At 55.0% G+C, this 13,389-nt stretch overlaps 1 protein-coding gene across 1 annotated transcript in view; it reads right to left on the reverse strand.

Moving 5' to 3' along the window:
* Positions 1 to 776: 776 nt before the first annotated feature.
* Positions 777 to 13,389, reverse strand: part of CRACR2A (calcium release activated channel regulator 2A) — a 104,089-nt gene continuing 91,476 nt past the window's right edge. The window contains exons 15-18 of the mRNA XM_059080694.2: positions 13,238 to 13,352; positions 5,574 to 5,675; positions 3,342 to 3,418; positions 777 to 1,977 (exon numbers count right to left, since the gene is read on the reverse strand). Coding sequence (XP_058936677.1) covers positions 1,893 to 1,977; positions 3,342 to 3,418; positions 5,574 to 5,675; positions 13,238 to 13,352 — 379 coding nt within the window. The 3' untranslated portion in view covers positions 777 to 1,892. The remainder of the gene's footprint in view (positions 1,978 to 3,341; positions 3,419 to 5,573; positions 5,676 to 13,237; positions 13,353 to 13,389) is intronic.

Genomic DNA, 13,389 nt, shown 5'->3' on the forward strand with positions numbered 1-13,389 from the left:
ACCTGCCCTCCACATGCACACACACAGACACTGGAGGGCCACTTCTGGGGGACCCATCCCACCAGGGAGACCACCAGTGGTGCCCTCTCTTAGGGAAAGGCGCTTCCTGTGGGTCCCTTCGCACCTGGGCTGGGGGCCAGCGTAGGTCAGACAGCAAACACAAGCCCGCTGAGCAGGAGGAACCTGAAGCATCAAACAGCCTCCCCTTATTTTACTGATGCGACGGGGGCCCGGGAGGGAGCAGGCGTGCCCGGGAGGTGCCCGGTGCTGGCTTTTGTCCCCCACCCCTGCGGGCTCCCAGGGGCCTACAAAGGCTGGACGAGAGAGAAAGTCTGCACGCGGCCGCTGGCGCTCGCCTGTGGCCCATGGGCTCCGACCCCGAGGCTGGCTTGGGAAAGAGGCCACGGGAACCCCCTTGGGAGCTCTGGCCGGCGGCTCTCCCCCCCGCCCCGCGGTCGGGCTGGCTGTGTGCAGGAGTCTTGAGTCGTCTTCTTGGAGGCCTGTGGGTACTCTCTGCTCCCTTCCTTCCTGCTGCCCCTCCGCAAAGGCGCTTCACCCAGTTTCCTGCGGGGAGCCTGGGTCTAGCCCTAGAACGGGCGTAGGCAGCGATACTTAAGATCATCGCATCCAAACTCCCAGCCAGGGCAAGAGTGCCCTCGCCAACCCCCTGGACACCAGCCAGTGAGTCTGGAGCGCTGCCAGCGGTTGGGACCTCACCACCTAGCGGACGGGCCCCCACACGGGCCCAGATCAGTCCCCTCCATCAAGTGCCCTGTGCCGGGGCCGTCACGGGGGTGCCAAGGCCGACAGCCACCCTCTGTTCACGCTCAAACCCCAGCAAAATGTCAACGTCACAGCCACATTTAAAAAAAAAAAAATAGAGCCTTCTAGAAAAAAGTAACATAAAGTGAAACCAGTAGCTGCGGACGTGGTGTTGGGCCTCCCCGCCTGCCTGCCAATCTACCCCGTACAACCCTCACGTACGAAGTCTGAAGAGCTATTTCGAGAAACATTTGGAAAGTGGCTCTTACATATAGCTATATATACTTATTTATACCCTCAGACATGGCCCCTCTCTTTCGCAGCAGATGGTTCTGTTGCCCTGGTTTTCTTCTCCTCTCCTATAGTCGAAGTTAAGCAGCTAGTAAGCCCACACTCCCTGACCCCGGGGGCACGTTTATCGCCCACATTCCGCCTTGGCGTCAGGGGTCTGGGTGGGCGGCGGGGAGCAAAGGCTGTGGTTTTTGGAAGGCATGGCTCCAGAGAACCCAAGGGGACAAATTCTGGAGGCACGGTGGCTGCTGAGAGAGGAGGGGCCCAGAAACTTGGGAAGCAGCGGGACCACTGGGGGGAGAGGGTGGGACAGGATGCAGGCGCCCCAGTGTGCTTTACTCAACACCCGCGGGCACCTCGGCGTCCACGAAGCACATGCCAAGGGGACCCCACTGTCATCCAGAGCGCAGGCTCCGAGGCCAGACCAGCTGCCCCACCCCGTGCTGTGTCTCTGGCCTGCAGGAAGCAGCAAGCCTGCCTTGCTCAGTTGCCATGGCAACCTCAGTGCCGAGGCTCCTAAGGGCAGGGGGTGAGAAGGGAGGTGGGAAAGGCACGTGGTGGCTTTTCTGGAAAAGCCCATCTGTTGTTTCCCCAGGAAACCAAGCCAGGGGGAGAAAAAAGAAAGGACTAGGCAACCGGGTCTAGACAGAGAAGGGGGAGAAAGACCCCAAGATGCTCCAAGAGCAGCTTTCCTGACGGGATGTGTTTTCCTTCCTTTGGGGTGGGGGACGTCGCTGACAAGGATAAAGGTCTGGGTGGGCCTTGGTGAGGGCATCTGTGCAGGAGGCAGGGTGGGCCCTGTGGCCTCAGGCCCGGGTGGGAGTCCTAGGGGGCCTGTTTCAGCCGCAGCAGGCTTTCTTCTTGGCGGGGAGGTCAATCTGAATGGTGTCCTCCCTCACTGTGTCTTCTTGTTCCTTGAGGATCCTGGGAGAGGGGAAGGTAGAGCGTCAGCAGCAGAGGAGCTGCTAGGCAGCTCAGGTTACAGGCCATCTGGGTCATGAGGAGGGACCCAGCCTCCCCAGAGCATCGGAGAGAGTCCTCCAAGTCCCCCCCCGGCGAGCACAGGTGCACGACTATAATTTGTAAAGCCAGAGTGCAGTCAATGTGCGTGCTTCAGAACACCTCCTCCAGGAAGTCTCTCCTGATGCTCTGCTAGCACTCGGATCCTTCCTCCGTTATAGCCCCATCACTGGGTGTAATGCACTGCTTCTGTGCTGGCTCCCTCAGCAGAGGGTGAGGTGCTGACGGCAGAGACTGTATCTTTAGTCTCTGCAGCCTATTACAGTACCCAGCACACAGCAGAGGCTCAAAAATGATATTTATTGGTTATTAACTTTACGGTGGGGCTTCCCGCATGAACACGGCTCCAGATTAACTATAAGAGGTGAAGGATTAAACATAGCATTAAGTATCTTATCCCTGCTTTATACTCTTCCCAAGCGCTTCCACCTGAAGCATGTCTTCTGATTTTCACAACAACCCTTGAGCGGGCAGGGAAAAGACGATGGGTGTTCTATGCTGGAGGCAAAGCTCAGAAAGGCAGGGTGACTTGCCCCGGGAATCAGCGGCAGAGAAAACCCTAGAATCTTCCGCGTAACTCCCTAGGTCTTCCATCACTCCAGCACCTCTCCAGTGCATCGAAGAAGTTGTCCTGGGCTCTTAGTTACTCAAATAAAAATATATTTTAGATGCCCCAAGATGAAGGTGGAGGGCAAAATGAGCACTAGTCGGTATCTGCCGGCTGGATGGATAGACAGATGGAGGGAGGGAGGGGTGGATGGATGCCTAGATGATGAAGGAGTGAACTGCCCAAGGATTGAAATGGGGCTTGTGTGGTTCTGTTTCCTTACTCTCAGTGTAGGCAGAGGCTTTTACGGGACCGGTTTTTTGAGTGCTGTCCTCTTGGGTGCCTCTGTGTCCCCCATCGCAGCCCCTCTCCTTGGGTCCCCGTCCCTCTCCCCCAGGAGACCACGGTATAACCCAGCTGCCTGCCCACTAATCCCTGCTAAAACATTAGCCAGCCTTGAGGGGGCCTCTGATCTGACCTTTCCCAGGAGCATTTGCATTTAAAAAGAGGATCCCTGGGAAAAAGGCAGCCTTTAAGGCTCAGAAGAAGACTGCAGTTGCCAGGCGGGCGGGGTGACAGGCAAAGGAGGCTTTCTTTCTGTCACTGTGTTTGGGAGGGCTGTCCCTCACCCCTGGGGACCCACACAAAGGCCTAGGCCTCCAGCCGCTCCCCCCAGACCGCTCAGATGGACAGAGAGTCCGGCTGAGTGGGGTCTCTTTACCTGGCCAGATGGAGCACGGACTCTTGGGTGTTGTGACCGGAATAGGCACTGCATTCGTAGAAGATCAGATTGTGCTCCTGGAATCAGAGGACAGAGGGCATGAAGGAGAATACGGGGGGGAGGAGGGGGGCGGCTGGAGGGAGCCACGGGGGGCGTGGGAGAATGCCCCTCTGCACTTACCACACCCTCGCTTCCTTGTGGCGTCCCCTCCCCACTCGGTACCAGGTTGACTTCTGTCCCCCGTGGTCCCTGACTGATGCAGGTTCTGGAACTATCTCTCAGGGGAGCCGTGACAACTATAGGACCTACAATAGGACCTACGCCGCCGCCCTCGTGTTTTACACTTTCTGGAATTGCTGTCGGGGATGTACGGGCTCCTTTCTTTCCACAGCAGCCTGTGACGCGGGCCGAGACACAGAGGCCAGGGCGGTCAACATCCGTCCCACTTTACAGGCAGGGAAACTGAGGCTCAGGAGGCTACGAATGGCGGGTGGGCCTGTTCAGGTCACAGCGGGGCTCCCAGCAGCCCGCTTTCCCCAGGACACGGGCACAGTTAATTCACACACCGGTTCATTAATGCGCCGGCTGCCCACGCCGTCCGCACTGGCGCCACAGACAATTGTCCATCACTTTGCTAGGCAGAAGCTGGACCGTGAGAGTGGAGGTGGGGGTGTCAGGGCCAAGGCCCATCTTATTTCACTTTTCACTCCCATTAACAGGCTTCCTGCTTCCTTAATGACAATGCTAATGGCATCTGGCTTGAGCCCTGGAGGCTGATGCCCTGGGGGGACGGGTAGCAGGAGCACAGACACTCCAGTGGTTGCAGATCAGGAGGCCCCTTGAACGCTGGCCCAGCTCCATCCTCTGCCTTCACCCAGTCTGGTCCCTGCACGCCTCGGTTGGGCCCTGGCTCCCCTCGCATCTGTGGAGGGACAGAGGCTCTGTGGGGATGCGGGCAGCACACAGGACCTAGAACTGGGAGACCTGACTCGCCTTCCAGCTTCAGTCCTGACCCCTTCCCTGGGGCCGGGTGATAATTTGAATAAATCACTTAACTTCTCTCTGAGCCACAGGGTTTTTCTCCGCTCGAAAGGAAGAGAGAAAGAGAGAAGGAAAAGAAAGAAAGAAAGAAAGAAAAGAAAAGAAAATGGGATGATAAACTAAAAACACAGGTCTGCAGTTCCTTAATCAAAAACCTTGGATCCAGATGTATTTTGGAATCCAGAAGTTTTGAGTTTTAGAAAGCGAATACTTGTCTATAATATGTATTATATAATAGCCTCTGTGGATCTGGGATAGCACGCTATGGTCAAATATATTAATAATTCTTCAGTGAAATATTTGAATATTTATTCAAAGTGAGGTAAACAAAACCCATAAACGGCCTCACATCGGTTCTGGTCAGGTTTTTTCTGCCAAACGCAATGCAAAAACCTTTGTGCTCAGAGCTCCTTGGACTGAGAATTGTGGATGCAGCCTGCGGACATGCAGTCCACGGTCTGGACTTTCCTCCTCCTTTTTCCCTTGAGTTTCACCACCTGTGCCTGCCTTCCTAGCCTCTGAGGTCCTGAGTCCCTCTGGAGCAAGCACACTGAGAATTATGGAATCCTGGGGCTGGGAAGCCCTATCTCCCCAGACACACAGTTCCCCAAAAAACACCCTGAGGCAGTAGAAGAAGCCAAGGAGTGAGCATGGCTTGTGTTGCTGCCTGATTTCCATCACGCCGGGACGGTCCCCTGCTTGGGCAAGAGGGCTGATGCTTATTTTAATGGTCGGCTTTGCAGTGCCTGCCCTGAATTTATCTGGAGTTTGCAGCTTGGACGCTCAGTCTTGGTAGGAAGGATGGATGCTCTAACAGAGCTGCCCACGGAAGAGCACGCTGCCCGACAGGTAGTGAGTGTTTCATCCCTGAAGGCAACCAAGTAGGGAAACACAGATGATGGGATTCAAGGATCAGCTGGGGGACTGAAATAAGTCACCTCCTACTATCTGAGGATTCATAGTTCTGAGTTCCAAGGAAGAGAATCTGGGAAATTCCCCACACCTGAGTCAAGTTCTCTGCGGAAAGTTCCTCGTGCAGCAGCTGGACCCACGATGCCGGGACACCATCCAGCCCGCTTGTTGACTTCACGGGGGGCTCCCAGAGAAGGTTCCCACCCCGGCTCTTGGGTCCATGCCCGACTCCCCTCGGGGTCCCTCCCTGTCCGGGAAACGGGGGGGCTCGCCCCTCACCTTGGCCAGCTGCTCTCCCAGGCCCCGTGGCACTTCCCGCTCTTTCTCGTTGTCAACTTTGTTGCCCAGCAGAAGGACGGGAATGCGGTCTCCCACAGCTTCCTGCGGAACAGATAACCCCCCAGCTGAGAGGAGCATCCTTACGGAGAACCGGGAAGGGCCGGTAGAAACGCTGGCTGCAAAGGCACAAACTAGCTTGCGAACCCCCTGCTGCCACAAAGGCTGCTGATAACAGAGTCACCCCAAAGCACAGAGGGGACCACCATCTCCCAGAGCCCCGGTTTGCCGGGCTTCTGAAAGGTGCTCAAGGCCGCCTCTGGGGGCCTCCCAGCCCTCTCAGTGCAGGGACCCCCCCCCTTTACCCCGCTCCCCATGACCTGGTTTTGGGAGCAGGATGAGGGCACAGCTGGCGCTGATACAACAGGTGTCCGTACGGAGCCCCCGAGGGCGTTCGCAAGTGACCAGAATGAACAAGGAGTTGCTCATTGGGCTTTTGAGGAGGCCCAGGGGCTCCACGGTCAGCAGTGTACCTCCGGCGGCCTTGAACTGGGCCCGCAGCTCCCCGAGGACTGGGTCCACATCCGAGTCACGGTCTTGGGTCCACAGCGCGTGACACATGACTGTCATGTGCCTCCCTGGAGGTCACCCCATGGGACCCCTGTCCTGGGTGCGCTGGCTCTGAAGGAGCCCTGATCCGGAAGAACAGGGGCCACAGCAGTTGTACTTCATGGGCTAGAAGGACAGGTTTATTCCAGGGCTCAACCCTACTTACTCCTCCAGGGGCTGTGTCCTGTGTCGTATCAGCCAGGTGCCTGCACCCCAGGGTCCCTGCACCCAGGGTCCCCGAACCCTAGGGTCTTTGCACCCTAGGGTCCCTGAATCCCAAGGTCCCTACACCCCAGAGTCTTTGCACCCCAAGGGCCCAGGACACACAGCTACGGAGTGAGTCAATAGGATAATGTTCACATTTACGCAGGTTGTTATTTTTGCTTTGTGAGATATTTAATTAGGGGCTTTTAATCATAATTTGGTAATAAATAGTTATTCACTGCAGCTCTGTTTCACTAAGTAGAGAAGGCCGTGGGACTCCAGAAGCCTGCCGGTGGCTAGTTTCGCCAACAGTCCGGCTGCTTTACCCTAGACCCCGTCAAATAAATGTCCATGGTGTATCTGGCAGGTCACCTGTTTTGGGTTTAAATAGCATCACATTCGAAAGGAAGCCTCCGTGGTTCCTCAATCTACACGTTCACTTTTACTGTAGTTCAGCAGTGAAAAAAAACTCTCATGTATTAAATGAGAGCATTAAAGCTCAGAGAATCCAAAAGAACATCCTACAAAGTTAGCGTTATGAGGACCCACCCTTTAGTATACGGGGCCACCTTTCCCTAAGCCTTGGCTCTGAATTCTTATTTCCAATGACCTCTCTGCTATTTAGTGTCTCATTAACCAGAAGGCAGTATTTCCACACATTCGTGGTGAGACGGTAAAGAACATTCATGACGATGACTCAGAGGCCCAAGATCTGACAGTGCCCTCTGACCCCTCAGAAGTACATTGACCTGTACACATGGTGGTGGATGCGTCGGGTAGACTTCGCCATATCCCAGTTACCTGCAAGTAAGAAACCCACTGACGGCCACGTGCGTGGGCCGTGAGGCTCCCCCTTCGCCGGCCTGCAGGTACCGGGAATGCCCTGTTCCCCACCTGTGCTGTGCCGCAGAAACTGGTGCGAAGAGCTTTTCACAGAAAAGGAAGGAAAGAGGGAGAAGCAGGGACATGGGCCAAAAGACGTGCTATTTGGAGTGTGCGCGCGCGAGATATTTGTAGGTTGATGTGTGAGGGATGAGTAAGGCTGGTGCGATTTCTTGACGTGGAAATGCTCTGAAAATAAGAGCATCAGGCTTGAAATCCCAGGGTGGGATTCTAGCCTGGAAGCTGGTATTACTCGTTATGGGCGATGGCTTGTTCCTCCCTTGCAAAGGGGATGCCAGGTCCTGAACGACCCAATAGGATGAGGTGGGAAGCGTCAGCCCAGCAGCCAGGCCCTGCTCCGTGAGCAGCAAGGCTGCCTCTTGGACAAGGAGAGGCAGCCTTCCTTCCTAAAGTGATTCCTGGCTAAAAAAAGAAAAATAAAAGAGCTTAGAAGGAGCAAGAAAAAAAAAGCCCAGGCCCCAGCTGGAGCGCTGGTTTTCTGCTCTTTGCAGTGTTTCCCTCTTATACAAACTCTCTGGACCCCTCGTTTCCCCTCCCAGGGCCCTGGCCTGTGCCGATGTGGGAGAATTAGGCCTATCTCCAAAGACGTGGCAAAAATAAGTGAGAACACACATAAGGCCAGGGCGTGTGCTACCCATTGCAGGCAGCCGGGCACCCTCACCCCGGCCCCAGGTCACCCTTCGACCCAGGAGGCACTGGGGCTGGGCTGGGGGTTTCATGGTCCTCTCTGACTTGAACCTCGAGACTTGAGCTTTTTGCCTACACTTTACATCATTCACCTGCTTAACGAGGGTGTTGGCCTGTCCACTGCTTGGACGAAGAGGCTCGTAATTATCCACCAGATGAAGCCGCACTTACTTTTAAAGGTCCAAAGGGCACCTCCTTTGGTGACTAAGTCTAAGGCCGCCCAATGTCTGTAGACATGTTTATAGATGTTGCTGAAGTCCCATGGGCACACCAGGTCGGAGGGACTGGTCGGAGGGCTGCGCCCGGGCTGGGCACAGTCTCTGTGCAGGAGGCCCAGGCTCTGTCTGGCTCTGCCACGACTCTCTGTGGGACCCACCCGGACCCCTCTCTCTTCCCTGAGCTGTGAGGTGGGCTCCAGAGCTGGTCTGACACGCAAGCAAGCCTCTCCACCTTCCACCACTTCAGTTACCTTTCTCTGAACTTGAACTTCCTGGAAGACAGACTTGCTGAAATTCAGAAGATTCCCCATCTCTGACTTTCACTTACAGGAGCTGTCAACTCAGAGCAAGTGTTGGCTTTCAGCTCAGGACGTGCAGCTGTTGCATTCGGTGGGTGTGTGCGTGTGTGTGTGTGTGTGTGTGTGTGTGTGTGTGTTAACACCTATTTGCTGGGAGGCAAGAAAAAGCACTTAGCCAGGCGAATGCTGCTATTTCATTTCTCAGCACGTTAAAGCATGCATTTATGCTCAGAAGAAAATGACTGCAAAATTATATCTTGGGGGTTTCCATATTTATCCGCCCCCCTGGACGATGAGTCAAAACAAGATTTATTTGCGTAGTTCGTTCTCAACTGCCAGCACTTGGAGCTCAACTTGGAACGTGGGGAAAAAAAAAATCAAACTGCTATTTTTTGCCGTGTGCTGTACGTTGTCACCGGTGACAAAGATCACAGAGGGAGAGCCAGTCTGCCGTCCAGGAAGGGAGAGGAAAGCTGCAGAACTATAAAACGAGAGGCTATGTGAGATTCATCTCCATGGTTTTTCTCTGGCTCAGAGGCACTGGTCTTGCTGGTTGATGGCTTGGGTCAGATGCCACTTCCTTGATGCATAGGCCTAACAGGACAGTGCTCTCGGGATGACAGAAAGATCCGAACGAGAAGTTAACATGCCAGGACTGCAGACATCGCGGACCAAAAATCTGGATTCGGGAGAAATACCAGCCCATCGGGCTTGTACCATATCCTATCTTCTCTACTTGATACAGGCCCCAAAGTCTTCAGATGTCCAGGCTGCCTCACGGTCTACACACGGGGCCCTTAGAGCCTGACCAGCTTCTCCTCTAGATTGGACGGGTTAAACCAGTACCACGCAGCAGAGATCTGGTGGTCAGGAGGGTGGGGGATGCGGAGTTGGTAGGAAGGTCTAAGTGCTTTGATTTCCTGGAAGTGCACAGGAAAGCTAAATGGCGGGAGAATCAGCACAGAGTGTGTCTGGGCCCCGCTTGGGTCTTTTCTGCAGGAGACCTGCGGGCCAGGTAAAGGTGCTGAGGTGGGAGAGGAGGGCGTGTGGGGCAGGACACCTCATAAAGCAGAGCAGTCGCCCCTTCTCTTGTGCCCAAGGCGTTTGGTTCCCTCTGGGCTGGCAGGGTTCTCTCATCCACACACACACCTGCTCCACCCCGGCCCCCCAGAGCGTCAAGCGCCAGGCCCTACAGAACGCGGGGGCCAGGAGGAACCTTCCAGACCCTCGGGTCCACCCCTTCATGGAGTGACTGGTCCACGTTTCACGGCCAGGCGGTGGCCGGGCTGGGACGATGAGAACGTCCTTTGCAGGGAACGCCACGCCTTCCCAGCCGCTGTTCCCGCCCGACACAGCCTAGGAGTCAGTCTTTGCCGTGCGTAACCCGAGGCAATGTCACAGCCCTTTCCTTGGGTACGGCTCTTCAGGTTGACGGGGGAAGGGGCGCTGGGAACAGCTGGCCACCATTCACTTAATAATAAGGCTTCTGAACCCAGAGCCTGTTATTAAAGCTCCCCCTCCACCCTCCCTTCTCCTGGCAAGGGGCTGGCGAAGCGCTGGGAGTGCTACGGAAATTCAAGGCGCGCCACAAACATCAAGTGCTGATTATTTTCAGTTCCCCTCCGGTCCAATTAGGTGTCAAGTTTTAATCTATCACCTGGCATCTCTGATGGCCGGCTGCCAAGGCGGAACGACTTAGCTTTTTAAGAATCTTGAGAACAACGGCATTTATGATGCCACGGCTCCATATCCTCAACACACAACCCCGCCTGACCCAGCCTCCAGCACCTGCTCGCAGAACCCCGGGGCCGCCGCACCGGTGCGTCGCACTGAGTCCTCCAGAGCGCGTGGCACGGGCTAGGCACGTGGGTGGTGCCCCGCGAAGTCTTGTTGAAGGAACACAAACATCTTTGAAAAGGACTTAGAATCTTGCTTCTCAAAGTGTGGTCCCTGGACCAGCAGCGTTGGCTTGTTAGAACTTGTTAGAAATGCAGAATCTCAGGCCCCAGCCCACACCTGCTGACCCAGGATCTGTATTTTAACCAGGTCTCCAGGAGATGCTTCATGCGTATTAGAGTTTGAGAAGCACTTGTTTAGGCTGGAAACCATGGTGGCTGAGAAACAAAACTGCCTGGGGGACTTTTTCTTTTTTTGTTTTTTTTTTTTTGTCTTTTGGATTTCCAGGACCTGAATCATTCTCTTTGGGCCCTGGTGTCTGTTTGTCTGAAAGCTTCACAAGTGATCCTGATGTTCATCTAAGTTCGGAATCATCATTTAAAATGGACCTGTACCTTCTGCTAAAATTTTAAAGCAGGAAAAGCAAACTACAAATTATACAGAGAAGCCCCATCCACACGTAGGTAATATTCTGAGTTATAACCACGGATGGATCTGCCATCTCAGCGCAGCTTCCACTGGGGAGTGGCTCTGGGGGGTGCGTGCTGGCGGTGCTTCTCAGCCCTACCCCGGGCAGGAACAGGCCAGTCACGCGGTGCCCGACCCAGCTTTCTGCAGAACGGCCAAACTCATGCTTCAAGCTGCAATGATGACCCTCGGACATTTCTTCACCTCCACCACCACCTTCAAATTCAGCCAGACGTTCCACTTCCTGGCTAGATCCCAGGGGCTCTGCAAACCAGGGGCCTTAGAAACTGCAGCCCCCTACTAATGGCAGAAAGCGTAGTTCTGTAAGTTTCTCTCCATCCATCCCTACTAATCCCGGACTATTTGCATCGCCTCTTCCCAGCTCTAGTACACAGTTGTCCCTCCCTATCTGCAAGGGATTGGTTCCAGGACCTCCGTGGGTAGCAAAATCCACGGATGCTCAAGTCGCTTATATAAAATGGCACGGTACAGTCAGCCCCCAGCCCGGAATCTGCAGGTTCTGCGTCCTCGGGTTCAGTGCATGCGGAAACCCCACTGTGCATCTATCAAAATTTAGATACAGGGTACAAGTAAATGTCTGTGACTGGGAAAAGAACAGGAGACCTTGACAAGGTCATGGCCTCAATTTCTTCATCTGAGAATGAGATGGCTGTATTATGTCAGTGATTCTCAAAGGGAAACCCTCTTGTCTAACAAAATTGTGGCTGAACTCCCAATAAGCAAAGCTGAAAGTCACAGAGGGGTTCTGAGGTGGGGGGAGAAGGCCCAGCCCTGTGACCACCGCCCTTCCCTGCCGGTCTCTGGCTGTGGGAGAGGTCAGCCTGATTCCAGGGCTCCAAGGAGGAAAGTTTCAAAACCACCAGGTTCGCCAATCCCTAAAGTCTCTCCTGGTGCCTAACTTCCGCGAGGAAGAGAAATCTGCTGGTGCTATCAAAAATCACGGCATAAATTACAAAGTTTAAAGAGGGCTCACTCCCGGGTCACCCCACCATCTGTCCCCACTGTTAGCTCCGCATAGAGCCATTCACTACACTTCAAAACGTACATTTTCTCTATTTTAAGTGTTTTAGACGCAATCATTTTGAAAAATAATTTGTCTCGAGCAAATTTCTGAGAAACTCTTGAATCTGGCTTCCATTCTTGCTGCTCATTTTTCTTGGTAACGACAAGGGTGTGGATTAACAGGAGAGAAAGGGGTGGCCCATCCAATCCAGACTTCAAGAGAAACAGATTTTGGTGCGAGGAAGCATAGCTCTTAGGGTTGAAACAAATGGAATGAACGACCCCGGTATCCTGCCTGCACGGTGACACGGCGTCTGTGCACGCGCCCGACATCTGCCCAGCCCTGTGGGACCCAAGTACCGGTCACGGTGACAAAGATGTGCAGAGGGCAGCAGGGGCCCGGGCTGGCAGCTGCGTCCTGGATAGCAGTGCGGCAGCCGGACTGATGAGTAGGTAAGGGGCTGGGCAACGCCTGTGGGCTTGAGCAGAGGGTCGAACATAAGCTCCATGGGGAGAGGAACACTGTCTCTTTTATCCGGTGCTGGAATGCCCAGACCCCAGAACAATGCCTGGCAGTGCTCAGAACAAATAAACGAACAAAGCAGGGGTCCTGCTGATGGAAGGAGTTGGGACTATTTGACTGTGTGTGAAAGAACCGGGCGGGAGGGGGCCTGTAAAAAATAATAAGTGGCTTGGAACACTGCCCTTGGCCTTGAGACATCTGCCTTCAGTGGCAGAGGAGGACATGCAGGTGGTCGGGAAGTAAAAAGCACTTACGAAGCAGCATATTGCAAGGATAACAGCAAGAAAGCAGAGTCTTACAGAGAATCCAGAGTTCAAGGAAGAGCCCCGTGTCTCGAGGGCCTGGCCTGAGATGACTCTGGGGTGAGCCTGGGTCCCGCACTTGCAGATCAGCCTCCCCTCGTGCGAAGGGTTGTGACCCAGGCCCCCAAACCGTGAGCACGGCGGTCCTGGGCTGAACCCAGGCGGGACCCCGTGAAGCTAGAAAAATGCAGGAGAGGCGGTGGTGACTCAGTTTATACGCCTTGGGAACCCATCTGTCCCGTCCTTGACACTAGACACTCCCTCCCCTAATCCTACCCCCCTTTTCACAATCTTAATGGCACCATTATTGGCTTAATCGGTATTTGTCCTGTGTCCCTCCCCCCATGAGGGCAGGGACCGCACCTCTCGCGTTCACCTTTGGGTCCCCAGTAACCAGCCTGGGGCCGGGCACTTGGGTGGACTGATGCATGGACGCCTGAACCGGTTTTTTCCCGGAGAAGGCGGGGTGTGAGTCAGGTGTCCAGAGAGGGCAGCGGGCCCAGGAAGAGGGGCCGCCCGCAGGCCCCCAGCTCACCTCCACGCTGCTCAGCCACGGCCGCACGGCCAGGAAGGACTGCCTGGCGGTGAGATCGTACAGGACCACCACGCCGTCGGCCTTGCGGAAGAACTGCTGCGTGATGCTGCGATACCTGCGCAAAGGGCCGGGTCAGGGGCGCCCCGCCTCCG

Source organism: Kogia breviceps, chromosome 12 (genome assembly GCF_026419965.1).
Source record: "Kogia breviceps isolate mKogBre1 chromosome 12, mKogBre1 haplotype 1, whole genome shotgun sequence".
In the NCBI taxonomy this organism is placed as follows: Eukaryota; Metazoa; Chordata; class Mammalia; order Artiodactyla; family Physeteridae; genus Kogia; species Kogia breviceps.